Source organism: Geotrypetes seraphini, chromosome 4 (assembly GCF_902459505.1).
Source record: "Geotrypetes seraphini chromosome 4, aGeoSer1.1, whole genome shotgun sequence".
NCBI classification, from domain to species: Eukaryota; Metazoa; Chordata; class Amphibia; order Gymnophiona; family Dermophiidae; genus Geotrypetes; species Geotrypetes seraphini.
The window spans coordinates 36,817,130-36,844,403 of record NC_047087.1 but is presented as its reverse complement, the minus strand read 5'-3'; the positions used below and the strand labels follow the sequence as shown (position 1 = coordinate 36,844,403).

Sequence of the window (27,274 nt, the reverse complement as noted above, 5' to 3'; positions counted from 1 at the left end):
ATGCACAGAAAGAAAGGAGGAAGTACGACGGTTTGTACAGCTAAGATGTGTTATTCTTTTCTGACAGCACCAAAATAATTCCCTTTCCTTTTTGAAGATACTGCCAAATAATCCATTATCCACACTCTCATCACCTCCAGCTGCTCACGGGACTGCTGCTGAACCAGCTTTCCCTGCTGTAATTCATTCAAAATTCAGCTGTGTGGCTTATTTCCTGCGTGATCATGAACATCAAACCCCACCACATTGTTTCCCGTCTGCTTCCACGTGAAGTCCAAGATTTGCGTACTCACATACAAGTATATTCACCCTGCAGCTCTCCGATACTCCTCCCTTATCTCCCCATACATTCCTACTCTCTAACTGCTCTGATCTGTTGTCTCATCCATCTTCAGCTCTGGACGTCATGCTTTCCACTCTGCTGCACCAAATATCTGGAATTTCTTTTCCGAAGGAGGCAGTGCCTCAGATTTAAGTCCCATTCAAAAAAAAAAAAAACAACAACAACCCAAACACCTCAACAAAAAGCAAGCTCACCTTTGCGAGGCCGTTTTTAACTCTTAAATCTTGGTCATCTCTGACGGCTGAGGGGAGATATGATTGAAGTCTACAAAATCCTGAGTGAAGTAGAACGGGTACAAGTGGATCAATTTTTTACTCTGTCAAAAATTACAAAGACTAGGGGACACTCAATGAAGTTACAGGGAAATACTTTTAAAACCAATAGGAGGAAACTTTTTTTCACTCAGAGAATAGTTAAGCTCTGGAACGCGTTACCAGAGGATGTGGTAAGAGCAGATAGCGTAGCTGGTTTTAAGAAAGGTTTGCACAAGTTCTTGGAGGAAAAGTCCATAGTCTGTTATTGAGAAAGACTTGGGGGGAGCCACTGCTTGCCCTGTATTGGTAACATAGAATATTGCTACTCCTTGGGTTTTGACCAGGTACTAGTGACCTGGATTGGCCACTGTGAGAACGGGCTACTGGGCTTGATGGACCATTAGTCTGACCCAGTAAGGCTATTCTTATGTTCTTATGATTGTAGCTTTCTTGATTTTACCATTTGTATAGTAAACATTTTGTAAATGTGTCCTGTCTGTATCACTGATTTAAGTGCCATGTCTAGGGACCATCTCTTATATAGGTCTGTACAATTCTGCCCACATCTCAAATCCCTAAAGAAATTAACAGTAGCAGTGTATCCTGAGTTATATAAAATTTATGAGAATCAAAAATTTGATATACTACCCATCAATGCTGTCTGAGCATTTTACAAAGTTTAAAATGAAAAGCAGTTAAAAATAGGAAATAGAATAAAAGCTATTGAATTCAAGAAAAGAAGAAATGCAAAGGAAAGGCATTAAACCAATAGCATTTGTGTATCCCATCCACCATCCCAGATGCCGAAGATATCTCCATAAGGAAAAGAAAGATGACTGTTCCCCATTAATCCATTTAATCAAAAGCAAGATTTAAAAAGAAATGTTTCTAAACCTCTTTGAATGTATTCAATGAAAATCCATAACTGCTCCAGTAAAGAATTCCAAAATGTCGGAGCTGTTCCTGAAAAGATCCTAGTTCTAATACAATCAAATCATGTATGTACTAGACTTGCATCAGGTTTCAAAAAAGGCTAGTGTAGCCTGCATTGATTAGACATGGTTACAACCCTACCTCCATGGTCTGGATGCAATAGGCTTTCAAGAGGGATGGAGTAATCAGGGCCGCCATCAGGGCAGTACTACCAGTCCTGCATTCAGGGGCCTGGAGCTGACAGGGGGCCCGGGCTCCCCCAGGGTCGCAAGCATAGTCTCCTCTCCTTCTCCTTACCTGCCCTGCCGCAGCACACAGCCAAACGGAAGTCTTCCCGATGTCAGCGCTGACGTCGGAGGGAGGAGTGTGCACAGCCGGTCAGGTCCCCTTAGCCTTGTGGCGCTTCCCCCGACCGACTGGCAACAGGCCCGGCCGACAAACCTCCCTGCCCTGTAGCAGCAAATCTAAATTACCTTCTTACAGCAGCTTCAATACTCCAGCTGCTGTAAGAAGGTAATTTAGATTTGCGGCTACAGGGCAGGGAGGTTTGTCTGACCAGGCCTGTTCTGTTGTCGGTCGGGTGGGGAAGCGCCACAAAGGTAAGGGGCAGGGAGGGAGAAAGGAAGGAAAGGTGGAGTGGAGAAGAAAAGACACTTAAGGGAAATGGGTAAAACTGAGGGGGGAGAAGGCCGCTGAAAGCACTGGGGAAGACAAAGGGGTGGAGAAGGACGCTGAAAGGACATGGGGAAGACGGGAGGGGGGGTGACGCTGAAAGCACATGGGGAAGACAGAGGGGGGAGAAGGACCCTGAAAGGACATGGGGAAGACAAAGGGGTGGAGAAGGACGCTGAAAGGACATGGGAAGATGGTGGAGAAGGACGCTGAAAGGGCATGGGGAAGACAGGGGCAGAAGGATGCTGAAAGCACATGGGGAAGACAGGGGGGGGGAGAAAGACCCTGAAAGGATATGTGGAAGACAAAGGGGTGGAGAAGGATGCTGAAAGCACATGGGGAAGACAGAGGGGGAGAAGGACGCTGACAGGACATATGGAAGCAGAGGGGGGAGAAGGACACTGAAAGCAAATGTGGAAGACAGAGGGGGGAGAAGGATGCTGACAGGACATGGGGAAGATGGGGGGAGAAGGACACTGAAAGGAAATGGGGAAGAGAGAGTGGGGAGAAGACACTGGCAGGGAAGAAGAGAGAGATGCCAGACTATGTGGGAAGCGGAGGGAAGAAGATGGGTGCCAGACCAATTTGGGAGGGGGAAGAAAGGGAGAGGCACAGTAACAGAACAAATGGAAGACGCAGAAAGAAGAGAGACAGTGGATGGAAGGAATTAAATGAGAACATGAGGAAAGCAGAAACCAGGCAACAAAGGTAGGAAAAAAATTCTTTTTTTTTGCTTCAGGATAAAGTAGTATATTAGTTGTGTTGATAAAAATTTATAAACATTAGAGGCTCTGTTAGAAACTCATTTACAAAGTATGTATTCTTCCCAATTAATATTTCCAAATTAATAAAGTCTTTTTGCTTATTTTTAAATGGGTTTCTACCAGAGCCTTTAATTCAGTAGCATAATTAAATGAAATAACTATTTCTGTAGTTTATAGGGACGGGCGGGGACGGAGGGGATTCCTCGCGGGTACGGGTGGGAGTCCTCAAGGGGACGGGTGGGACTTTGGCGGGGACGGGTGGGATTTCTGTCCCCACGCAACTCTCTACCCCAGGGTCCTAGGCCACCATAGCACAAATTCCTGTATTATGCTTCTGCTGTGCACAACAATAAACAATAAACACTGCTGTCATACTTTTTTTTGTCCCCTGCCGATTTCCTGATAGCACCCCCCCCCCGGACAAAAGTGGATCCGTCTACCTGGCCCGCGGCTGCAGCCGGCGATATACTAGGTGCGTGCCTCTTGTCTCCTGACTCCTTCACCAAGGCCCGCCCTGTCTCCACTCCGATTGGCTTGGGCTTAGGGTGCCTAGCCAATCAGGAGACACATCACTTGCCTGCCACTGAATCTGCGAGAGCGGGTCGGCCGGATGACATCACCAGTTCTCTAGGAGGACAGGACGAGAGGAGCAGCACGAGGAGCTGCAGAACTAATAAGGCAGTGATCAATTTAAACATGCACCTTTCTTCCTCCATCCCATGCACCTTTCTTCCTCCATCCCAAAACACACACAGCCTGGTGGTGATGATTATCAGATTGATTCATGAATATATAATGATGTTATGAGTGTGCACCTCTTCCTTCCCATCCTCCTTAGCATGTCACATACAGCATGTTACATTACACAAAGTCTGTGTAATGTAACATGCTGTATATGATATGTTGAGGAGGATGGGAAGGAAGAGGTGCACACTCATAACATCATTATATATTCATCCATAGCTGCATGTTAATGATGTGCTTATATGCACTTATTTATTATCATAACATATACATCATCATTAATATGCAGCTGTGGATGTGTAAGGACAGGCTGAGGAGGATGGATGGGAAGGAAGGAAGGTGCACATATCAACATATCGTACATTTTTAACATACATGATGCAGCTATAGGCAAGCTGAGGAGGATGGGATCATACAGATGTGTATGTTTAGATATGCGCTCAGATGTGTATGTTTAGATATGCGCTCAGATGTGTAGTTTTTTCTGATATATTTATTAAGCTTACAGTATTTATAAAAACACATTTAATACTTGTTACAAAAAATATTGTGCAATTGTGATCTACTTCTGGCCTACAAAGGTCAAAAGAAATCCTTAACTGAGATTTTACATTCAAAAGTGAATTATAGCTACTAGCACTATTATTTATTAGTTATTTATTATGCAGATGTTTGTTAGTTTGTTATTAGTTCAGTATTAGACATATGTTAGTTTAGAATAGATAGGTATAGATTAGTTTAGTTTAGGTTAGGTTAGGGCCCTGCTGAAAGAGTCTACCTTGACGTGGTTGCAGGCTTACAAATCTTTTGGTCAAAGAGTGCGGCGACAGAGAAAAGTATGTGTGTATTCGGCCCATGGAAGAAGGGGGGAGCGGGGGGGAAGGGGTGCGTGGGGGGGCCCAATAGGATTGCTCAGTAAGGGGCCCAGAAATTTCTGATGGCGGCCCTGGGAGTAATCATCTTACAGCAGCCATAGCTAACACCAAGGGGTGGATTACTAAACTGAAGTACAACCTGGGCTTAATGCAGCATATAAATTTGCTTCTGGATAGTTCAGTACAACGCGCGTGTGGAAGAGAATTCCAGAGTGATAGGGCTAGATAGAAAAAGGCAGATTGATGCGCCATATCCAGCCAAGCCTAGGAGAAGGGAGGCAAGTTTCCATGTTTATTTCTCATTTAATAAACCGCCCATCGACACAGCCGTCTGAGTGGTTCACAACGTAATCAGGTATTTTCCCTATCTGTCCGGACATTTTTTTTTAGCATGCTGTAGGACAATCAATTATCTCATTTAAATGTAGTCTGCACTAATGGTTTCAGCTCAGGCACTGAAACCATTAGAGCAGGGGTGTCAAACTCAATCGCATAAGGGGCCGAAATCCAAAACACAGGCTGAGTTGCGGGCCAAATTTTTTATTAAGATACTTAGGCTTAGTAGAAGTAAAGATCCTTCCTCACCCTAAGACATCATATCACACGCCATCCTCGTGCATTAATCGTGTTCTGAAAACAACAAGAAGCATGGTCAGGTACTTGAGTGAAGCGCCCTGGTTTTTACACTAGGACTGGGTCCTTCTGCCTGCGTTCAGGCGCTTGGAGCGCCACTGGGACAGCGCGTTCAGGCGCTTGGATGTGGCACAGTCACTGCGGGTCACATAAACCGGCCAGGTGGGCCGGATTCGGCCCGCGGGCCTTGTGCTTGACATTAGAGCATTGGGCAGCTAACGCCATTGATAACTGCCTTTAGTGTGGGTGTTAGATTTTCAGCATTGACCCATCAGTGCTCATGGATTAAGTCGACATCATCCAGTTAGTGTGCTCTAATGTGAATGTGGTGACTGGATAGCCCAGGGATGTCCGCTCTCTGCCCATACAGTGCCCCCTCCCAAAAACAGATATCATGGTGGTTAGCGCATGCAGACAGGCAAATCAGTAAAAAATGCTTTAACATGTTCTGTAGTAGCTTGCATTAATCAAGCATTAAGGCCTTAACAACCTTAGTAAACAGACCCCCAAAGTGTGCTTGAGACAGATACAGACCAATTCTATATAGTAGGGACTGAGTTAAGAGGTCAGTTGAAAGACACATAGGGAGCTAGTGTTGGTTTAGTGATGGAAAACCAGGAAGGAACAGAATTCAGCAGACTGACTTGGTTGAGTATCCGTTCTCTCTCCTATGAAATTTTCCAAACTGCTAGGATTGCTTTAAGAGTTAATCCATGCTAGCAAGGTCTGCGTGAAAATGTCATGCTGAATCCCAGTGGTTTTAGAACAGTAGGTTAACACTAAAACCAAACATTCATCTCATATCAAATAGTAGGGGTCAACCAAAGCTCTTTCATTGGTGCCCAAGGACAGTCCTCAGCAGCTATAATTGGCCAGGCCTCCAGAGCCCTTTCATTGAAATGAGAAAGAATTTCTGCATGTTTATGTAGGACCTGGGCCAAGCCAGTTTTGTTGATAAGCTGCTCTGGTACGTTTGTGTCTCACGTCCAATTGAGAGTTCTCGAAGCACTGGAAACAGCATTCCATTGATACTTAACACAAATTCAACATAACCTTTGGCTTGGACAGAGGAATGAGAAAGACATTCAAAGGGCCAAAGTACTTGGACCCCTGGGGAGAAGAGCTGCTTGAAAAGCACACATATGACTGAAGACCATCGATTGCTTTCCTCTAAAATGCATTTTTCTCACAGTTACAACATGTATGTTATATTTTTCTTAACTACTGTCAGGCTCTTGCTCATTACCTTTATGTGAAACTGGATATTTTAACTCACAAAAACCTCCAAAACCAACGTGTGTAGGAATAACAGCTTCCTAAACATTGCCCTTTTCTTATTCTTCCTAATAATTTTGGCTAAAATCTTGAGAATACCGATATACAGGGAATTATATTTTTAACTTCCTATAATTTTACTTTATGGAGATGTTTCAACAAAACTGATCCCATACTTTCCAAAATGCTTTCATATATCACGAGGCTATCTAATGCTTCTCAGCAGCAGGAGTGAAATAAAGTTTAATGGAAAACTCTGTTATTCTGTGGCCTTTGGCACAGGCCAGGGACTTTTAGCTGGCCCTTATTAGGCGAATCAGCTAGCAGTTTTCACTGAATGAACCTTGGGGGGCCAGACTAGCCCAGGAGTAAAAGCAAATTAGCAAGGAGGTCGATCTGCTGTCTGCTTGTTTTCCCAGGACTGTGAAGAAAATTACAGAATTTGGCTCTGCATATAGTCTCCATCTTAAGCAGCTGTTCTGGAGCTCCAGAGGACCATAAAGATCAAAGAATTTCTAAAAACAGCCTTCAAAACAAAACAACAAATCTAATGGATAATTTCAACCAAGCTCTAAATATTCTCTCTTTTTTTTTTTTTCCCCCCCCCTTTTTCCAGCAGTTTTTTTCCCCATTCTTATATACTTCCAGCTAAACAGAACCAGGGCTGGGATTCAGTGCCGTACACATTCATTTGTAACTACTCTGGAATTTTTTCATATTTTTTTAACCTCAATACTAGCAGTAAAGATGTGCATTTGGCATCCAATTTGGTTTACAAAATTTTATGAGCATAAAGGACATGCACTAAATCAACTTTGTGTGCACAAAAAAACTGACAAACCACACAAAGTTAATTTATGTACAACAATGATATTTACACATTTTAATAGAATTTTACATGTATTAAGATTAAAGGGGATGGGACTTGATAGACCACTTTTCTGTGTGATTTTACACAAGACAATGAAGTGTTATGTTACTTGCCCAGAGTCACAAGGAGCTGCAGCAGAAATCGAACTCATACAACCTCAGGGTGCTCTAACCACTAGGCCACTCCACAACAAGCTGAAAATGGTCCAAAATCAAATAGAACATATTTTTCGTACACACCCTTAATGACTGTGTGCAGTTCTGGTCACCGACCATATCTCAAAAAAGATATAGCAGAATTACAAAAGGTACAGAGAAGGGCAAAGAAAATGATAAAAGGGATGGGACGACTTCCCTATGAGGAGAGACTAAAGCAGCTAGGGCTCTTCAGCTTGGAGAAGAGACGGCTCAGGGGTGATATGATAGAGGTCTATAAAATAATGAGTGGAAAGGGTAGATGTGAATCGCTTGTTCACTCTTTCCAGAAATACTAGGGGACATGTGATGAAGCTACTAAGTAGTATATATATATTTTTTTAAATTTCTATACCATTTAAAACTAAACGGTTTACATAATTTACATGCATAAAATTATAAAAACATAAGTCAAACAAAACAAATAATCCTTACAGAACATATCTACAAAGTAACACCAAAGGCTTATACAAAGGGTCATCAACAACACTAAAAAAATTGACTAGAAAAAGGTGTCTACAAATAATTACGTCTTGAGTAATTTTCTAAAACTACCCTTTTCATTAGATTTAAAACGAACCAGAGAAAATACTTCTTCACACAATGTGTAATTAAACTCTGAAATTCATTGTAGGAGAATGTGGTAAAATCATTTAGCTTAGCAGGGTTTAAAAAAGATTTGGATAATTATGGAGATGGCTTGGGGACATCCACTTCTTATTCTTAGGATAAGCAGCATAAAATCTGTTTTACTACTTGGGATCTAGCTAGGTACTTGGGACCAGGGTTGGCCACTTTTGGAAACAGGATACTGGGCTTGATGGACCTTCAGTCTATCTCAGTATGGCAATTCTTATGTTCTTATGACTAGACTTGTCATTGCAGCAACAGTGCTGGGCAATGGTTTCTTCCAGTACCCTGCGATATAGGCCCTGAAAGCACAGTTACTTACCGTAACAGGTGTTATCCAGGGACAGCAGGCAGATATTCTTAACGCATGGGTGACGTCACCGATGGAGCCCCGGTACGGACACTTTTAACTAGAAAGTTCTAGTTGGCCGCACCGCGCATGTGCGAGTGCTTTCCCGCCCGATGGAGGAGTGCGTGGTCCCCAGTTAAGATAAGCCAGCTAAGAAGCCAACCCGGGGAGGTGGGTGGGACGTAAGAATATCTGCCTGCTGTCCCTGGATAACACCTATTACGGTAAGTAACTGTGCTTTATCCCAGGACAAGCAGGCAGCATATTCTTAACGTATGGGTGACCTCCAAGCTAACAGAGGGGGAGGAGGGATGGTTGGCCATTAGGAAAATAAATTTTGTAACACAGATTGGCCGAAGAGTCCATCCCGTCTGGAGAAGGTATCCAGACAGTAGTGAGTAGTGAACGTGTGAACTGAGGACCAAGTGGCAGCCTTGCAGATTTCCTCGATGGGCGTGGAACGGAGGAAAGCCACAGAAGCAGCCATAGCTCTGACCCTGTGGGCCGTGACAGCACCTTCCAGTGAGAGACCGGCCTGAGCATAACAGAACGCAATGCAGGCAGCAAGCCAGTTGGAAAGCGTCCGTTTAGAGACAGGGCGACCTAGACGGTTAGGGTCGAAGGACAAAAAGAGCTGAGGAGACGAGCGGTGAGCCCTGGTACGGTCAAGGTAGTATGCAAGGGCACGCTTACAGTCCAGCGTGTGTAACGCCTGTTCCCCAGGATGAGAATGGGGCTTAGGGAAAAAGACAGGCAACACAATGGATTGGTTGAGGTGGAAGTCCGAGACCACCTTGGGAAGGAATTTAGGATGGATACGCAGAACCACCTTGTCATGGTGAAAAACAGTGAAAGGTGGGTCGGCAACCAGTGCATGCAGCTCACTAACCCTCCTGGCAGAGGTGATGGCAATGAGGAAAAGCACCTTCCACGTCAGAAATTTGAGTGAAGTAGTGGCAAGAGGCTCAAAAGGAGGTTTCATGAGGGCTGATAAAACCACATTCAGGTCCCAGACGACTGGAGGAGGCTTCAGAGGTGGTTTGACATTGAAGAGGCCTCTCATGAACCGGGAAACCAGGGGATGAGCCGTGAGCGGTTTTCCGAGGATAGGCTCATGAAACGCAGTGATGGCACTGAGGTGAACTCTGATTGAGGTAGACTTGAGGCCAGCGTCGGACAGAGAGAGCAAATAGTCCAGTACAGTTTCCACCGCCAGCGAGGTGGGATCGTGGTGATGCAGTAGACACCAAGAGGAGAACCTGGTCCACTTCTGATGGTAACATTGGAGGGTGGCCGGTTTCCTGGAGGCATCCAAAATGCGACGGACAGGCTGAGACAGATTCTCTGGAGAGGTCAGCCCGAGAGAAACCAAGCTGTCAGGTGGAGCGAGGACAGATTGGGATGTAGTAGAGACTGATGCTGCTGTGTAAGTAGAGTAGGAAACACAGGAAGAGGAATGGGTTCTCTGGAGCTGAGCTGGAGCAGGAGGGAGAACCAGTGTTGGCGAGGCCACCGAGGGGCGATGAGAATCATGGTGGCTCTGTCCCTGCGGAGTTTGAATAATGTCCGCAACATCAGAGGTAGTGGAGGGAAGGCATAGAGGAACCAATCCGTCCAGTCGAGCAGGAATGCATCCGGGGCCAGACGATGAGGAGAGAAGAGTCTGGAGCAGAACTGGGGCAGCTGATGGTTGTGAGGAGCTGCAAAGAGGTCCACCTGAGGAGTGCCCCACCGAGCAAAGATGGAGCAGAGTGTGGGAGGATCCAGAGTCCACTCGTGAGGTTGAAGGATGCGGCTGAGATTGTCGGCCAGGGAGTTCTGTTCGCCCTGGATATAGACAGCCTTGAGGAAGAGACTGTGGGCCGTGGCCCAGGTCCAGATGCGGATGGCCTCCTGACAGAGGAGAGGAGATCCGGTGCCGCCTTGCTTGTTTATGTAGTACATGGCGACTTGGTTGTCTGTGCACAGGAGAAGAACCTGAGGGTAGAGAAGGTGCTGGAAGGCCTTGAGAGCATAGAACATGGCCCTGAGTTCCAGGAAATTGATGTGATGTTGACGCTCCTGATGGGTCCAGAGTCCCTGGGTGCGAAGATCTCCCAGGTGAGCTCCCCATGCATAAGGGGAGGCATCCGTGGTTATGATCATGGAGTGAGGGGGTAGATGAAAGAGTAGACCCCTGGAAAGATTGGAGGAGTTCAACCACCATTGAAGAGATTGCTGAAGAGATGATGTCACAGAGATGGGATGAGAAAGAGGATCCGTGGTCTGTGACCATTGGTTGGCCAGAATCCATTGAGGTGTCCTAAGGTGGAGTCGCGCCAGAGGAAGCACATGGACCGTCGAGGCCATTGGCCCAGAAGGACCATCATTTGCCGAGCTGGAATGGAGCGACGAAGGAGCACCTGACGGCAGAGGTGGAGCAGGGTCCGTTGTCGGTCTGAGGGGAGAAACGCCCTCATCAGAGTGCTGTCGAGGACGGCTCCAATAAACTGAAGTCGCTGTGTGGGAAGCAGATGCGACTTGGGGTAGTTGATCTCGAACCCCAGGAGGTGGAGGAAGGAGATGGTGTGCTGAGTGGCTTGTAGCACAAGAGGAGACGTAGGTGCTTTCACTAACCAATCGTCCAAGTAGGGGAACACCTGGAGGTTGTGGGACCTGAGAAAGGCCGCCACCACAATGAGGCACTTGGTGAACACCCTGGGCGATGATGCGAGGCCAAAGGGTAGCACTTTGTACTGATAGTGACGGTGCTGTACCTGAAATCGAAGGTAGCGACGTGAAGTCAGATAGATTGGAATGTGAGTGTAGGCCTCCTTGAGGTCTAGGGAACATAGCCAGTCGTGTTGAGAGAGAAGCAAGCGTGGCAAGGGAGAGCATTCTGAACTTTTCCTTGACCAGACACTTGTTGAGGTCCCGGAGATCGAGGATGGGACGGAGGTCTCCTGTCTTCTTGGGAAACAGGAAGTAGCAGGAGTAGAATCCCTGACCCCTTTGGTCTGGGGGTACCTCTTCGATGGCATTGAGAAGAAGGAGGGATTGGACCTCCCTCAGGAGGAGAAGGGATTGGGAGGAGTGTGAAACAGACTCTATGGGAGGATTGTCTGGTGGAAGAGTCTGGAAGTTGAGAAAGTAGCCGTGGCGAATGATGTTGAGGACCCACAGGTCTGATGTGATGACTTCCCAACGGCTGAGAAAGAGTTGAAGGCGTCCTCCGATCGGCTGAGGAAGAGGCAATGATGGTGGGAGACTGACTATGCCCTGGAGAAAAGAGTCAAAAGGGCTGAGATGGTTTTGATGGAGGGAGAGGCTTGGCAGGTTGGTGAGACTGTGAGCGAGCCTGAGTTTGATGCTGTTGACGAGGTCGGCGAGGCTGTTGTTGAGGCGGGTTGAGAGGTCGAGCAGGTGGAGTTTTCTTCTTAGGTTTTATCAGAGTATCCCACCTGGTCTCGTGTGCCGAGAGTTTCTGGGTGGTTGAGTCCAGGGACTCCCCGAAGAGTTCATCACCAAGACAAGGTGCGTTAGCCAGGCTGTCTTGGTGATTAATGTCGAGGTCAGAAACTCTCAGCCAGGCCAGGCGCCTCATGGCAACAGCCATGGCAGATGCTCAAGAGGTCAGCTCAAAAGAGTCATAAATGGAGTGCACCATGAATTGGAGTAAACTGGAAATTTGTTGTTGAAAAACAGGGACCTTACGCTCAGGGATGTACTTTTGTAAGGAGGAGAGTTGTTGCACCAAATGCTTCATGTAGAAGGAGAAGTGGAAGGTGTAATTATTAGCCCTGTTGGCAAGCATGGAATTCTGATAAAGGTGCTTGCCAAATTTATCCATCGTTCTGCCCTCTCTGCCAGGAAGGGTGGAGGCATAAACACTGGAGCCCTGGGTTTTCTTTAAGGTGGACTCCACTAGAAGGGATTCATGGGGCAGTTGAGGTTTGTCGAACCCCGGGATAGGGATGACCCTGTATAAACTATCCAGTTTTCGAGGGGCTCCCAGTACCGTGAGAGGGTTTTCCCAATTTTTGTAAAAAGTTTCCCTTAAGATGTCGTGGACGGGTAACTTCAAAAATTCTTTGGGGGGTTGTTCGAAGTCTAAGGCGTCAAGAAAAGTCTGGGACTTCTTAGAGTCGGATTCCAACGGGATAGAAAGAGCCGCCGACATTTCCCTTTGAAATTTAGTGAATGAGGACTGTTCAGGTTTGGAACTGGTATCGACCATCGAGGGTTCCTCGTCCGTTGATGAAGCCTCATCATCGGTACCGGGTGGGGATTCTTCCCATAAGTCCGGGTCCCTGACGTCGGTGTGCGCAGGACGGGACGGTGGTGTGGATGGCTCAGTGTGGCGAGTCTTAGAGAGAGATTTGCCAGAGCGCATCGAGACGATACCGGGGGAGGAAGACCGGTGCCGGTCCTGGTCTCGGGGGGGGACCGGTGTCGGTCTTGACGTCTGGGAGGGTCGGCGTCAGAGCGTGGTTGCACGGGGGGATTGAGTGGTTCAGCCACAAGCACTGGCATGGACGTGTTCAACGGTACGATGGTGTCGACACCGGTGGTATGGTGCGAGGCTCGGGCCGGTCCTGTACCGGAAGGAGTGGGGACAATATTGCTGGCAACAAGTGTTGGAGTTGTTGCTGTAGTTGCTCCTGCAATTGGCTTTGGAGTATGGCCGCAATGCGGTCGTCCAGAGGAGGCACCGGTACTGCTTTTTTCTTTTTCGGTACCATAGGTGCCGCTCCATGCCCCGGCGATGAGGAGGCCGATGACGAGGCACTCACCGAAATCGGAGCAGAGCGTTTTCGGGGTCGGCGTGATGGCGGGAGGACCGGCGTTGCCGCTGTGGCAGGAGGGCGCTCAAGGGAAGTGGAAGGCTTCTTAGCCGGCTTACCTGGTGCCAGCGACCCCGAGGAAGGATCAGGCGTCGAAGTAGTCGGTGCCGACTTTTGCGGTGCCGTCGACAGCGCGGCCGATTCCATGGCAGATCCGGTACCGAAAAGGATATTCTGTTGGATCTGTCTATTCTTTAATGTACGTTTTTTAAGAGTAGCACAGCGGGTGCAGGTGTCAGCCCGATGCTCTGGACCCAGGCACTGTAGGCACCAATTGTGCGGGTCAGTGAGAGAGATCGGGCGTGCACACCGCTGGCACTTCTTAAAGCCCGGCTGAGGGGGCATGAAGGGAAACACGGCCTCCGCAAAATCAAAACCGGAGGCCTGTATGGTGGCAACAGGCCCCGCCGGGGCCGGCCTGAAAAATAAAGAAAAAGCGAAGTTTTTTTTTTTTTTTTTAGAACGGAAAAAAAAACCCAAAGGGAAAAGAACAAAAAAGAAGAAAATTTCGCGAGCGGGAAGGCAAAAATCAGATTTTTCAACAGCCGTTGAAAACACATGCGTCTTCTTCGCTCCACGGAAACGAAGAAACTGGGGACCACGCACTCCTCCGTTGGGCGGGAAGGCACTCGCGCATGCGCGGTGCGGCCAACTAGAACTTTCTAGTTAAAAGTGTCCGTACCGGGGCTCCGTCGGTGACGTCACCCATGTGTTAAGAATATGCTGCCTGCTTGTCCTGGGATAATATGACCACTTCTAAGCAATGCTTCCCTTTTTTTTTTTAACCTATGACTCCATTTTAATGCATGGAACATGCAAGTGACCCCACCACTCCCTCGTTTAGGTTCGTGCCTTTCTCCATGCCTGATACTGCACCTCCCGTCAAACTAGTACAGCCAAGTTATAAGGCCTTGTGGGCTTGAGCAGACTGATGAAGCTACTCTCCTGGGGGATTTTGCCACTGTAGCTGTGATCCCAAATGAGAATTTTTCAACCCCATTTGGGGTCATGCCCCACAATTTAGGAACCACTGCCTTTAACAAATGACCAGGACTCCATGCCCCTGGGGTCTTTGAATACTGTCCGCAGCTTCCTAAGCTCCAGCTGAACCAGGGAGTGGAAAAGCAGGCTGAGAAGTAGGTAAGTCAGTGTTCAAATCCTGATAACACATCTTATCACTTTGGTCAAGTCTAATGAAAAAAAATATATGATTAATTTCCTTTCTTTGATATTTCTGGGCCGTAGATTGTAGGTTCCAAATGCTGAAGTTGCTGTCCAAGCTCACGTCAGCCTATCCAATCATCCCGTTGTTTGCAGGATATCTACCAGTTGATAACATCCTCATGTTCCAAATTAGCAGAGTTCCCATTGAGGTCCACCCCAGTCCATCCTACACCATAAATGGGACACAGATCATGCAGGTCTGTCCAATACTTGCCTTAGTTATTTAATTTATGTCCTTCGTTTTCTAATTAGAGATCCTCCATTTTTGTCCCCATGCTTTTTTGAATTCCATCACCGTTTTCCTCTCCAGCACTTCCCTCGGAAGGACATTCCAGGCATCTACCACCCTCTCCGTGAAGAAGAATTTCCTAACATTGCTCCTTAGTCTTCCTCCCTGTAACCTCAAATTATGCCCTCTAGTTTTACCATTTTTTCTTCTCTGGAAATGATTTGGTTCTATATTAATAGGGCATGCTAAAGCGTTCTGCATTAGTTTTGTCATCTGCACACGCTAAGTGTGTGGTATTTATTTTTCTGTATTTTTTCTGGGAGGGGGTGTGGATGTGCTTATTCAATTAGGCCCAGATTCTATAAACGTCGCCTGAAGTTAGGCACCATGGGGTCCTTTTACGAAGACGCGCTAGCCGTTTTAGCGCGTGCTAAACGCTAATGCGTCCATTATAATGGCTAGCGCGCCTTAGTAAAAGGACCCCTGATTGGCATACCTAGCACCTGATCTAGGTACCTAACTTAATTATTCAATTAGGCTTAATCGGTACTGTTAATTGAAAAATGCCATTAAAAAGCAATTAAAATACAATTAATTAGCTGGTAGCTGTCTGCTCTGAGGCACCTGCCAGAAAGTAGGGGGTGGTTGGGGCAGATTCTGGGCATGGTTTATTCGTGTGCGTAGAGAGGATAATGTAATATTCTCATTCGTGTGTGTAGAGAATACCGAACGGAATCTTCACAAGGACTCTGAGGAAGCTTCCCATTTGTTGTTAGCTACACCATATAAACAATATCATAAACACAGGCCATACTGGCTGAAACACGTGCATGTCGAGCCATCGCACTGGTTTTCATGACTGAAGAATAAAGTTGCACACCAACATCTGTAAAGCTCTCTGGTTTGTGTGTTTCTGTCTGGATTGTGGGGGGGCAGGGTTCCTGACCGTACCCCTTTGCCAGTCAGGTTTTCAGAATATCCATAATGAATATGCATAAACTTGATTTGCATACACTGCCTCCATTATATGCAAATTTCTTTCATGCATATTCATTGTGGACATCCTGAAAACCTGACTGGCACAGGGGTACTCCAGGACCGAGTTGAAATACACTGTGCTAAACGCCACAGGGTCCAAAGGTATAAAATAAGACACACCGCAATTAGCGCATGCTAAGTCTTAGTAATAGGGCCTCTCAGAACGTAAGCCCTCTGGGGACAGAGAAATACTCGCTTTACCTTTGAGCTTAGTGTTACCAGATTTTTACAAAAAAAAAAAAAAGGACTTGTGGCCCATTCCTGTTCCGTCCCTGGACCCTTTGGGGCCGCATCTGGAGGCATCTGTGCATGTACGAATGTGATGCCATGACATCTCAGGCATGCACGTGATGTCATCGAGTCGCATCCGCACATGCCCTCCAGATGTGGCCCCCCCAAGCTCAATGGTTTTCAAAATTCAGACAAACTGCTGGGATTTGAAAAGCCATCCGGACGCCTGGACAGTCCTCTAAAAAGCTACACTGAAAAGGTGAGAGCTAGGGGGCCGAGTCTGCTACTTCGCCCCGAGTTTGATCTGTGATCTCTAGACGACTTACTCCAGTCTCTGCGCGCTTTTGGTCCGTCGTATGGCTGAGGTGTGTGTGGCTGGTGCGCTTGGGGGGGTTTGATTGGAGTATGGCTGGTGAAGTTGGTATGGTATGGTGTCTTCTTGGATTGTATGTGTTGGAAGAATGATTGACGTGTCTGGGAAGTAGAGTCCATTTATCTTCAAATGTTAAGCAGCCTTGCTTTGTTTCCCGAGGAGGTTTCCTCATCGACTTGGGTTAGTACCTATGTGGGGGAGGACTTCATGTCCATATCAGCTTGGATATTGCTTGTTTGTTTGTAATGTTCCTGCACCACTTATTCTTGGGGTTCCTGTATTGGGCCTTTTCATGGTTGAGCGTTACTGCTGTCCTCCTAGGAATGTTTATTTTGCTGTTCTTCGTTCTCTCATACTGTTATACTGTTATGTTGTGATTTATGATTCTTTGTTATGGTGTTGGCTGCTTTTCCAATAAAAATTATTAAAAAAAAAAAAAAAAAGAGCTAAATACAAATAAGACTGAGTAGGGAACAGAGCTGGAGAAAATTGCACTGAGCTGTGCTACTGATTCACTAGAGCAGCACAATGTGGAAATATTTTTGAAGAAAAAGGTCATAAGATTTTATTTATCCAGTGATGGCCTCTTGAGTTCCCTGTTTCCAGAAAACATGGGAAAGGCAGAAATGTGGTATCCTACAAGCTTCTCTCTAATCTCCAGTAGGGTCTCATGAAAGATATTTTTTGAAGGGGCTCAGGAAAGGCTCATGCATTCTTCTGAAACAGGCAAGCAATGGTGTGAAGAAAGCAGCCTGAAATTTATTCCAGCTTTTTTTTTTAGAGTGAGGGGAAATGATCTGCCTACTCACAGAGAGTCTGACTTCTGGCAAAGCAGGAAGCACCAATTTTTATTGGTTTTAAAACACCGAAGTTAACAAAACTTCAATAATACGAATAATAACGCGTTTCCTCCAAAATAAGATCTACCCCAAAAATAAACCCTAGCATGATTTTTAAAGATGCTCCTAATAAGCATGATGAGACTAATATAAAACCACTAAAAAGAGATAAAACTATATAAATCAAAATGATATTAAAAAGATCCACCTTTGAGTTTTATAGACTACAGAATATGAGTAACGCTAGCAACTAGCGTTAATCTTATAGACTGAAAGGCATTGTATGTTGCTTGTGACTGACTGGTTTTAACATTTTATACTTATTAGAAGCCTGGTGCAAGTTCTATACCTTTGTGAAGAATTTTATAAAACACCAAAAACAGGGTATGTGTGCTGCTTATGATTGCTTTTGTGACTGGAACAAAAAAGCACTTGAGGAGTGTTGATGTCCAAGATGAAGACTTTTGCTATCGAGTGTATCTCACCAGTGCAGAAGCTTTCGTCTTTATTATTTAATCCACAAGCCTGCCTATTGGACTTATAGGGACCCCTGAGCCTAGGGCCCGAAACTGTGAGGTGGCCTGCTGAAGGAGGGCAAAGAGAGAGCCCCCTTTTTTTTCAGTGATTATCAGCAATGGGCCCCTCCCCCCCAGCACTCAAGATCGGCAACGCCCCCCCCCCCCAGCACTCAAGATTGGCAATGGGCCTCCTTCTCCCCCGGCATCAACAGAACTTCAGATCGGCAACGCGGTGCTCAGCTCAAAATTCTCTCTGACACAGCTTCATGTTTCCGCCCAGGCAGTTCGAGTAAGAAGGAAGCTTTGGACTGAGCATCGCGTTGCTGATTTGAAGTGCTGTTGATGCTGGCGGAGGCCCGTTGCCGATCTTAAGCGTCATTGTGGGGGGGGGGGGCGTTGCCAATCTTGAGTGTCATTACGGGGGGGGGACCCGTTGCCGATCTTGAGTGTCATCATGTGGGAGTGGGGGGGCCCGTTGCCGATCTTGTTGCCAAAATCGGAAAGAAAGATGAGAGGAAGTGAGAGAGATGGGCCTGTGGTGAATGGAGAGAAGGGGGCAGATGATGAAGTGGGGAGAAGGGAGAGCAAATGCTGAATGGAAGTGGAGAAAGAGAACACATACTGGATGGAAGGAGGGATAAAGAAAAAGGACATATGCTGGATGGGGGAAGAAGATAGAGTTAGTGAGATAGTGGAGGGGTGAAGGAAAGGGGGTGAAGGCATGCTGTGGGTAGACACAGTGGAAAGAGGGAAACTGAGGACTACATAATAAGAAAGAATTTAAATTAGATGGAGGCAGAAAATAAAGAAGGAAGACCAGAGAAGAAAAGGAAAGGGAAGAGAGGAGAGAGAGATGAAAGAGAACGGGGAGGAGACAGAGATATCAGATCTGAGTGGAGGAAATGAGAAGAGAGAGATGCTAAAAACCACAGGGGGGAGAGAAAGAGAGATGAAAGGAGATAGATGCCAGACCTTGAGGGAACAGAGGGAAGATGATGGATGCCAGACCAAAGGGGGGGGGGGGGTCAAGAGAAGAGATGGCAGGGAGTGACAGACAGTTTCTGGAAGGGGCAGACAGTGGATGGAAGAAGAGAATGACAAGATGAAGAAAGCAGAAACCACATGACAAAAGTAGAAAAAAATTATATTTTTTTGCTTTAGGATAAAGTAGTATTGTAGCTGTGTTGATAAATGTTTAGAAATAGAAAAAGGAAATATGGTGATCATTTTATTGGACTAATTTTAATACATTTTTGACTAGCTTTCAGAGACCAAATTCTCCTTCCTCAGGTCAGGACAAGATACTGTAACAGTAGTATACTTTACTGACTTAAGGAAAGAGGGTTTGACCTCTGAAAGCTAATTAAAAAATGTATTAGTCCAATAAAATAGTATTATCTTATTTTCCATTTTTTTTGTTTCATTTTAGTTGTTAATTTGTAAAGTGATTTGTTATTTCTCTTTTTTTCAAATTTACATCTGCTATCTTTATATTTTGTTCAGTATTGGGGGAAATGCACCACTGTTTCTTCACCCCCTAAACTGTACCATTCCTTCGGTTTGTAACACAAGCCAGCATGCTGAATGCTCTGTACTGCTCCGATGATCGCCAGAAGAGCGCAGAACATTCAGCCCACCAGCCAGTGCTAAAAACCTCTTCCGTGCTTTTGTAAAAAAAAAAAAAAAAAGGAGGGGGTGTTAGCTTGTGATTACTTATTCCATATTGTGTGAAGGTGGTTCTGTGTGTATGAAGAACATGGTTTTCTGTTAGCATTGGCGAAATGCATCAGGCATGGTTCCTGGGAGCACCTTGAATAAACCCGATTTGAATCTCCTTATTGTCTGCCGATCTTCTTTTGTTCCACGTTGGATTCTTTGGTGGACTGCTTGCCTTGTTGTTTTGTTACAAATTAACATACATGTGGAACACAGCAGAGGAGATACAGATTTGGTTGTTTATACATACATATGGGTTAAAGTTGGACGACATAGAGTGAGGCAGTTGAGAGGAGTTGCAAACTTGGTTATTAATATAGACTTATGCTTTTGAACACTTTTATATATGTATGAAAGGGTTCAGAGTTAAAGTCCTGGGCAAGTAGGTGGGAAGGGAAGGAAGGGGGGTTTTGTTCAGAGATGTTTGGGGCTTAGAACTAAAACTGTGCACTGGTATGGTAATCTTTGTTGTTTGTTTTGAATTTTATAATAAAAGAAAGAAAATAAATACAAGTGGAAATAAAGAAGTAAAGAAAACAGGTAAATAAATGGGGGTGGAGCAGGGCTAGGGGACCCAGTATACTTGTGTGCCTAGGGGCCCTCGATGAATTAATCCTGCCCTGCCCCTGAGGAAGCCAATAGTGTCGAAACACGGACCGTGTTGGGTCCATATCTTTCCAGTGGTTCAGGCCCTAGACTTTTTTATTTGGATTATTTATTTGTTCTAATAAAGTCTTCATCTTGGACATCAACACTCCACAAATACTTTTGTTTCTGGTTGTGTCCCCTTTTGTGGAGGGATCAGGGTCAACTTTCCTGTTGTACCGAGTGTTTTTGCGATTGAACGCCTGTTAGATACTTTCCTTTTTTTAAAATAAAATCTCTATGGATTGTATGCTGCTTGCGACTGCCCTTGTAATTGCATACTTTTAGAAGCCTCTTTTAACCTTTGTGAATTTTACGGATGAAAGGAAGTATATGCTTGTGATTAGTTTTATAGACTAAAGGGTAGGAGTACTGTTAGTGACCGGCTCTGTGACTGCACACCAGTTAGAGAAAAGCCTCTAATAATCGTATATGCTGCCTGTGACTGGCTTTATATTTGCACACTTATTAGAAGCTTTGTTTAAGTTTTAAACCCCAGGCAATGTGTCTTTTTTTTTTAGAACCTCTGTGGATTGTATGCTGGCTTTTTTTAGATACTCAGTGTTTTTTAGAACTGCTGGCTTTGTGACTGCACACCTTTTAGAAGTCTTTTTAAAACTTTGTCAAATCTTCTGGGGAGAGTGTGGCGCAGTGGTTAAAGCTACAGCCTCAGCACCCAGAGGTTGTGGGTTCAAACCCACGCTGCTCCTTGTGACCCTGGGCAAGTCACTTAATCCCCCCATTGCCCCAGGTACATTAGATAAGAGTGTGAGCCCACTGGGACAGACAGGGGAAATGCTTGAGTACCTGAATAAATTCATGTAAATCTTTTTGAGCTCCCTTGGGAGAACAGTATAGAAAACTAAATAAAGGATATGTATGCTGCTTTACAGATTAGCTCAGGGGTGGGCAATTCCGGTCCTCGAGGGCCGGAATCCAGCTGGGTTTTCAGGATTTCTCCAATGACTATGCATTGAAAGCAGTGCATGCAAATAGATCTCATGCATATTCATTGCAGAAATCCTGAAAACCTGACTGGATTCCGGCCCTCGAGGACCGGAGTTGCCCACCCCTGGCACTAGCTCTATGATTGCACACCTGATAGAGAAAACCCTTTACTGCTTGGTTCAAGCCTGGTTCAAGTTATATACCTTTGCAAAGTTTTTATTAAAACCCCAGGGAATGGTTGCTGCTTGTGACGGTTTCTGTGACTGAACACCTGTTAGAAGCTTTCCCTAAATTTATAATTTTTGTAGATTATATACCGCTTGTGAATTTTACTGACTAAAAGGAATATATGCTGCTTGCAATTAGTTTTTGTGCTTGCACACCTGTTAGAAGTCTTTTACAAACTAAATGGATTGCTCCAGGATTGCACACCAGCAAAAGTCTAGGGGCTCTTTGCCTCCCCTTTTGTGCATCAGGACCCACTTCTGAGCTTTCACTTGTATGTACTACCTGGAGTTGGCTGTACGAACCTCAATTCTCTGTGAAAGCAGGCTACAGTTACAAATGCAATTGCTGATCAAGCAGGAAGCACTGCCGTCATACAAAAAAAGAGAATAAAACCACAACAATATTTGCACTTAAAAAGAACTGAGGGCACATCATCTCACTTACCACAGGAGCAGCAGGTGAAGCAGTTGGTGTGGAAGAGATTGCCCATAGCCTGGCAAGCTTGGCTTGCTCCATAAACACCCTTGCCACATTTTATGCAAATACCTAGGAAGAAAAGGAAAGAAAAAAAAAAAACAAAACCTCTCTATGAATGTCAGTCACTCCTCTTAAAACAACCACAAGGAAAAACAGAAGGCTCTTTTCTTTCCATGTAAAATACTTTCCATACCTCCCACAGCCCAAAGTGGAGTGAAAAATACAATAAATCATTGTCAGTTGAAGCCAGGTGTGAAAAACCAGTTAGGAATACTTTGGCAACATGGCACGGAAGAAAACCAACAACCCTTCCCCCACACAAATGAAAGGAAGGGGAAAATGGATAAGGAAGAGAAGCAGCAAAGCAGGACAAAACCATTCTGAAAGCAGGTAATAGATGCCTGCCTCGTGAAACACAAGAACTGGGTACAAGTATTCTGCTTAAAACAAAGATTAGAATTTAGAATGAGTCACCCTATGGCAGGGATGTCAAAGTCCATCCTCAAGGGCCACAATCCAGTTGGGTTTTCAGGATTCCCCCAATGAATATGCTTGAGATCTATTAGCATACAATGAAAGCAGTGCATGCAAATAGATCTCATGCATATTCATTGGGGAAATCCTGAAAACCCGACTGGATTGTGGCCCTCGAGGAGGGACTTTGACACCCATGCCCTATGGTAAAGATACTTTACTACCAGCAAAAACCAGCAACTGTTAGATTCCAGTTGTTCAAAAGAACGCGATTCGCCCACTTTCAGCAAACAAAAAGGTAAAAAGTAGACCAAAAGTGAACTGCAGTTAAGCACATCAAAACATTAGGACAAATTAACAGAAGAGGTGTGAGTTTGTTGAAATGATGTTATTCAATTTATTATGTTCTTGTATGTATTATATTGTTGTTATGTAGCAATTATGGTATTTTTTTTTAATACTCTGTCTTGATGATTGTGAATTGAAAGGCAGTTGAAAAATAAAACTGCTAATTAACAGCTAATTGAATATACTTAAGTGAGGACAACAGACCTAGTCACCCACAATTATTTTTGACTCACAGGTTTCAAAGTAACCTGTAATGAAGAAGCTCCACAGTTAGGTTATATTAGGTTATATTAGTAAATTTCAGAAAGTCTGGGGACCATTAACAGATTTTTGTAATGAATGATTAACTTTTCCCATGATAAGATATTTGTTTAGGGGGGAAAAGGGGTGGGTTTTACTTCTTGTTATTATATAATACACGAGTATTTGAATAGTTTTCACAGTAAGGATGATTTTATGTATTATTGAATAGGGAGGGAGGGGTGGGGGATTATTATATTCAATTAGAATGATTTAAATTTTAGATTTCTTACATAATATTTAAAATATTATAGAATATTAATTTGTAATGAAATGTTAAACTTTATGCTTATATGAGAGTTAATCAAGCGTGTATCTTTAAGTTCATATGAGTTTAATTGGTACACTTGTTGTAACATAAAAAAATGAATAAAGAATTTTTTAAAAAAAGGAATCTAAGCAAAACTCCTCAATACAAGCTGGACCCCTTGGAGGGATCATAATTTTATCAGGAAGGTCACATTTGTGAATCTTTTAAAGACAGCTGAACCTCTGTAATCATTAAAAATGTCCAAAGGCTCGACCTCGACTAAGCCACTTTTAGCCACTCCCTTGCAATGTCCATGCAGTATGTCACTCTGAGCGGTTGTGCTGTTAGGGCAGTTTACAAGAAGGGAAGAATGTATGTGGAAGTAGTAGATTGAGGTCCTTAACCTTTTTGCGTTTCTGCACCCCTTTAAGTGATCAATGAAACCGTTATACCCCTTCCTAAATCACGTGTCCACTAATGACTATTGACAGTTACATACGTCACTAAGTCAGGACTTAATTATCTGTTACGTGCGTAATTCCTGAGATTGTCTCAGCTTCTTAAATTGTGAACCGCATGGAACTGACAATGTAATATAATGCCAGTAACAGCTAACGTCATTAAAGTTACAATAGTATGAAGTTATACTATAGAAAGTTTCATTAAATTGCCTCAGATTTCAAAACTAATTTCTGCACCCTGACTTGACCTCTTCCTAAACCTGTTGGGAGTACAGGCACCACTAGTGAAGAACCCCTGTGTAGAAGATGGCAGAAAACAGATTAGTACAAGCAAAAAATTGACCCTGATGCTCCACAGAAAAGAAATCCACCAAAAACAAAAGACTCTGTGGAGAGTTGATGTTCCAGATGTAGGCTTTATTCGAATTTCAACTTAGTAATCGACATAAAAGTATCTAGGGCCAAATCCAAAGTTCATAGTGGATTGGTTCCTAGATACTTTTATGTGGATTACTAAGTTGAAATTCGAATAAGGCTTACATCTGGAACATCAACTCTCTATGGAAAATAGACTAGCCCATCCAGTCCATCTAGTTAAGATTCTTCCATTTTGATGAAGTAGATATATACATTTCCAGAGGCAACACCATCACCTACCGCAACTACTCTCCAACCTACTCCTTCCACCACCACCCTTTCCATCCATCCCAAGCACGTCCATGAATAAATAAAGAAAAGTATTATTTCAGCCAACTGTCCTACTGTTCTGAAAGCATGTACAACACTGCAAGCCTAGTTGGACAGAGAAATATTGAACTCGGATTTGGAAAAGGAGAATAATTAAATCTAAAATAAATATCCTCCAAAAAGTTCAAGAAAGAGTTCAAAGCATCCCTATACAATACTGTGGAACACTGGGTATGTAGCAACTCTTCCGGCCTTGAGTAAAGGCAGCTTGGTGCAGGAGCAAATAAAATCGGTGTCTAAGGGATCTGGAAGACAAATAAAAGGACTAAACAATATGGGAGGGGAATTCTCTAAAGATTGCCTAAAGATAGGTGCCAGGATGATTCTCAGTAAGCATGAATTTATAGGACCAGTTGCGCATGCAAATGCGGTTATAGAATACTAGTGTAAGTCCACATTGATGTGTCTAACTTGAGGTGCGAGCACTTACATGAGCTCAATGGCAGGTGTAAATGCTACAGCTAACTACGCAGATCGGCATGTAATTGATAGTATTCTATAACCCACATTTGAAAATGCCTGACACGCCCCCCTTACCCATCCATTACCACCACCCCCCTCTTGAAGTTGCACATTCTGGAATTTAAGCGTGCAACTTATAGAACAGCAACAAAGGGCAGTTACACATGTAACTGCCAATTGGTGTCACTTAACACTTGTTGATAAGACCAATTACATTACATTAGAGATTTCTATTCCGCCATTACCTTGCGGTTCAAGGCGGATTACAAAAGAGATAAAAAACGGAGGGTTACAATTTGTCCTTTCTAGAGAGGTAAAGAGTAGGTTATGTAGTTTCTGTGTGGTGGGAAGAGGGAGGGGGGAAGGACGGTAAGTTTGAAGTTAGGGCTGTTTCAGGAATTTCTTGACGAGTATAGTTTTTATTTCTTTTCTGAACGTCTTGTAGTCTGGTGTCGTTATCAGTAGATTGGAGATTTGGTTATCTAGTTTAGCTGCTTGAGTAGCCAGGAGGCCATCGTGTAGTTTTTTCCATTTTACTTCTTTGATCGAGGGGTGTGTGAATTAGCAGTTCATTAAGTCATTATGGTACATATCAAGACATTTCTTTATTAACCTTTTCGTTAAGAGATTCACCCTAAGCGGTTTACAAGACAGTGCCTTCCCTATCTATCCCGACAGGCTCACAATCTGTCGTTACCTGGGTCAATGGTGAGCTAAGTGACTTGTCCAGCGTCATAAGGAGCAGGTTTGGCTCAAACTCGCAACCTCAGGGTGCTGCGGCAGCAGCTCTAACCACTAGGTCACACTCCCAAGCTGATGCGCTAGTCAGACATTTTGGCATAGAACTTTCTAGAATTAGGGGGTATACCTTTGGGTAAGTCAGTGCCAGGGGGCATGTCTATGGGCAGAAAAGAGAAAAGAAGCAGAGTAGCTGTTGCAGTTCCTCCACCTGCTGCTACAAACAGCTGGTTTAGAGAAGTGATTAATATCTTTCTTTGTTGACAAAAATCTCCCAAATATTTGCTTTTATAACATTTGCTTTCTGCAGTATTTTTTTTCCTGGTATTTGACCTCCAGAGGTGAAAATGTTTTGGAATGCCCTTGGTGATTCATTAAGTAGGGAACGCTAGCTGCTGCCTGCCCTTTAACATTTAATCTACCTGGAGGCTTACTTTGCTTTTTCTAGTGTAGCAGGAGGATCCCGGAGCTGTGAGATGACAAGAGTCACTTCCAGATGAATAAATGTAAAATTACCTCATCTTTATGGAGATGATGCGGCATACAAACTTAAGGTTTAGTTTAGTTTAAATGTAACATGTATACTAGATCAATCCCACAACGCACTGTGCCTAGCCAAATGATGAAATAAGCACTTCACATGAGCCTCTGTTGCACATCCTTCATATGAGGTGATGAGTCGAGAGAAGCTCATTTCAAAAAAAAGATGCCCAAGCCCAAACTGTGGCCAATGCCTGAAATATCCTTGTTTAAGCAGAATCAAACAGTAGGGCTTATCTTAGTCTCATGCTGTCCAACATCCACATGGGTCACCTAGCTCCTATGACTACTACCGATGTTGCAGTTCTGAACCAGGAAAGCCAAGGAAGCAGGAAGAAGTGAGGCTTCAGGCTATGGAAGCCCTGACACCCACCTTATCTTCTCTGCTTCTTTATTCAGAAATTTGCAGAAGTAATAGTATCCACATCTGACAAAGGCAATCATGTGGTTTCAAAAGCCCAAATTCAACTGAAAAATTGAAGATGAACAAAGCCATGGGACTGGACAGCATCCATCCAAGGATACTGAGGGAGCTCAGAAAGGTTCTACTGGCTCAAGATTTATTCAATAATTCCCTGGAGATAGGTGTGGTTCCGTGGGATTGGAGAAGTGTGGATGTGGTTTCTCTTTGCAAAAGTGGTCACAGAGATGAAGCGGGAAACTACAGACCTGTAAGCCTCACTTTGGTTATTGGAAAAATAACAGAAGCACTGTTGAAGGAGAGGATAGTGAAATTTCTAGAATCAAATAGATTACAAGATCTGAGACAACATGGCTTTACTAAAGGTAAATCATGCCAAACAAATATGATTGAATTCGTTGAATGGATAACCAGAGAATTAGATCGAGGAAATGTGCTAGATATAATTTACTTACATTTCAGCAAAACCTTTGACACAGTTCCTCATCATAGGCTCTTGAACAAACTTGACCGATTGAAGTTAGGACTCAAAGTGGTGAACTCGATTAGAAACTGGTTGATGGGCAGATGCCAGAGGTTGATAGTTAATGGAATTTGCTCAGAGAAAGGAAAGGTGAGTAGTGGAGAGTCACAAGGATTAGTGTTAGGCCGATTCTGTTCAATATATTTGTAAGCGACATTGCTGAAGGGTTAGAAGTAAGGTTTGC

The 27,274-nt window shown here is 44.3% G+C and overlaps 1 protein-coding gene across 2 annotated transcripts in view; it reads right to left on the bottom strand.

Moving 5' to 3' along the window:
• Nucleotides 1-27,274, bottom strand: part of WTIP (WT1 interacting protein) — a 243,780-nt gene that overhangs the window by 122,333 nt on the left and 94,173 nt on the right. Inside the window, exon 2 of one of the 2 annotated variants that reach the window (XM_033942514.1) lies at nt 21,794-21,895. The exons of the other annotated variant lie outside the window; for it this stretch is intronic. Coding sequence (XP_033798405.1) covers nt 21,794-21,895 — 102 coding nt within the window. The remainder of the gene's footprint in view (nt 1-21,793; nt 21,896-27,274) is intronic. 2 annotated transcript variants of the gene reach the window in all.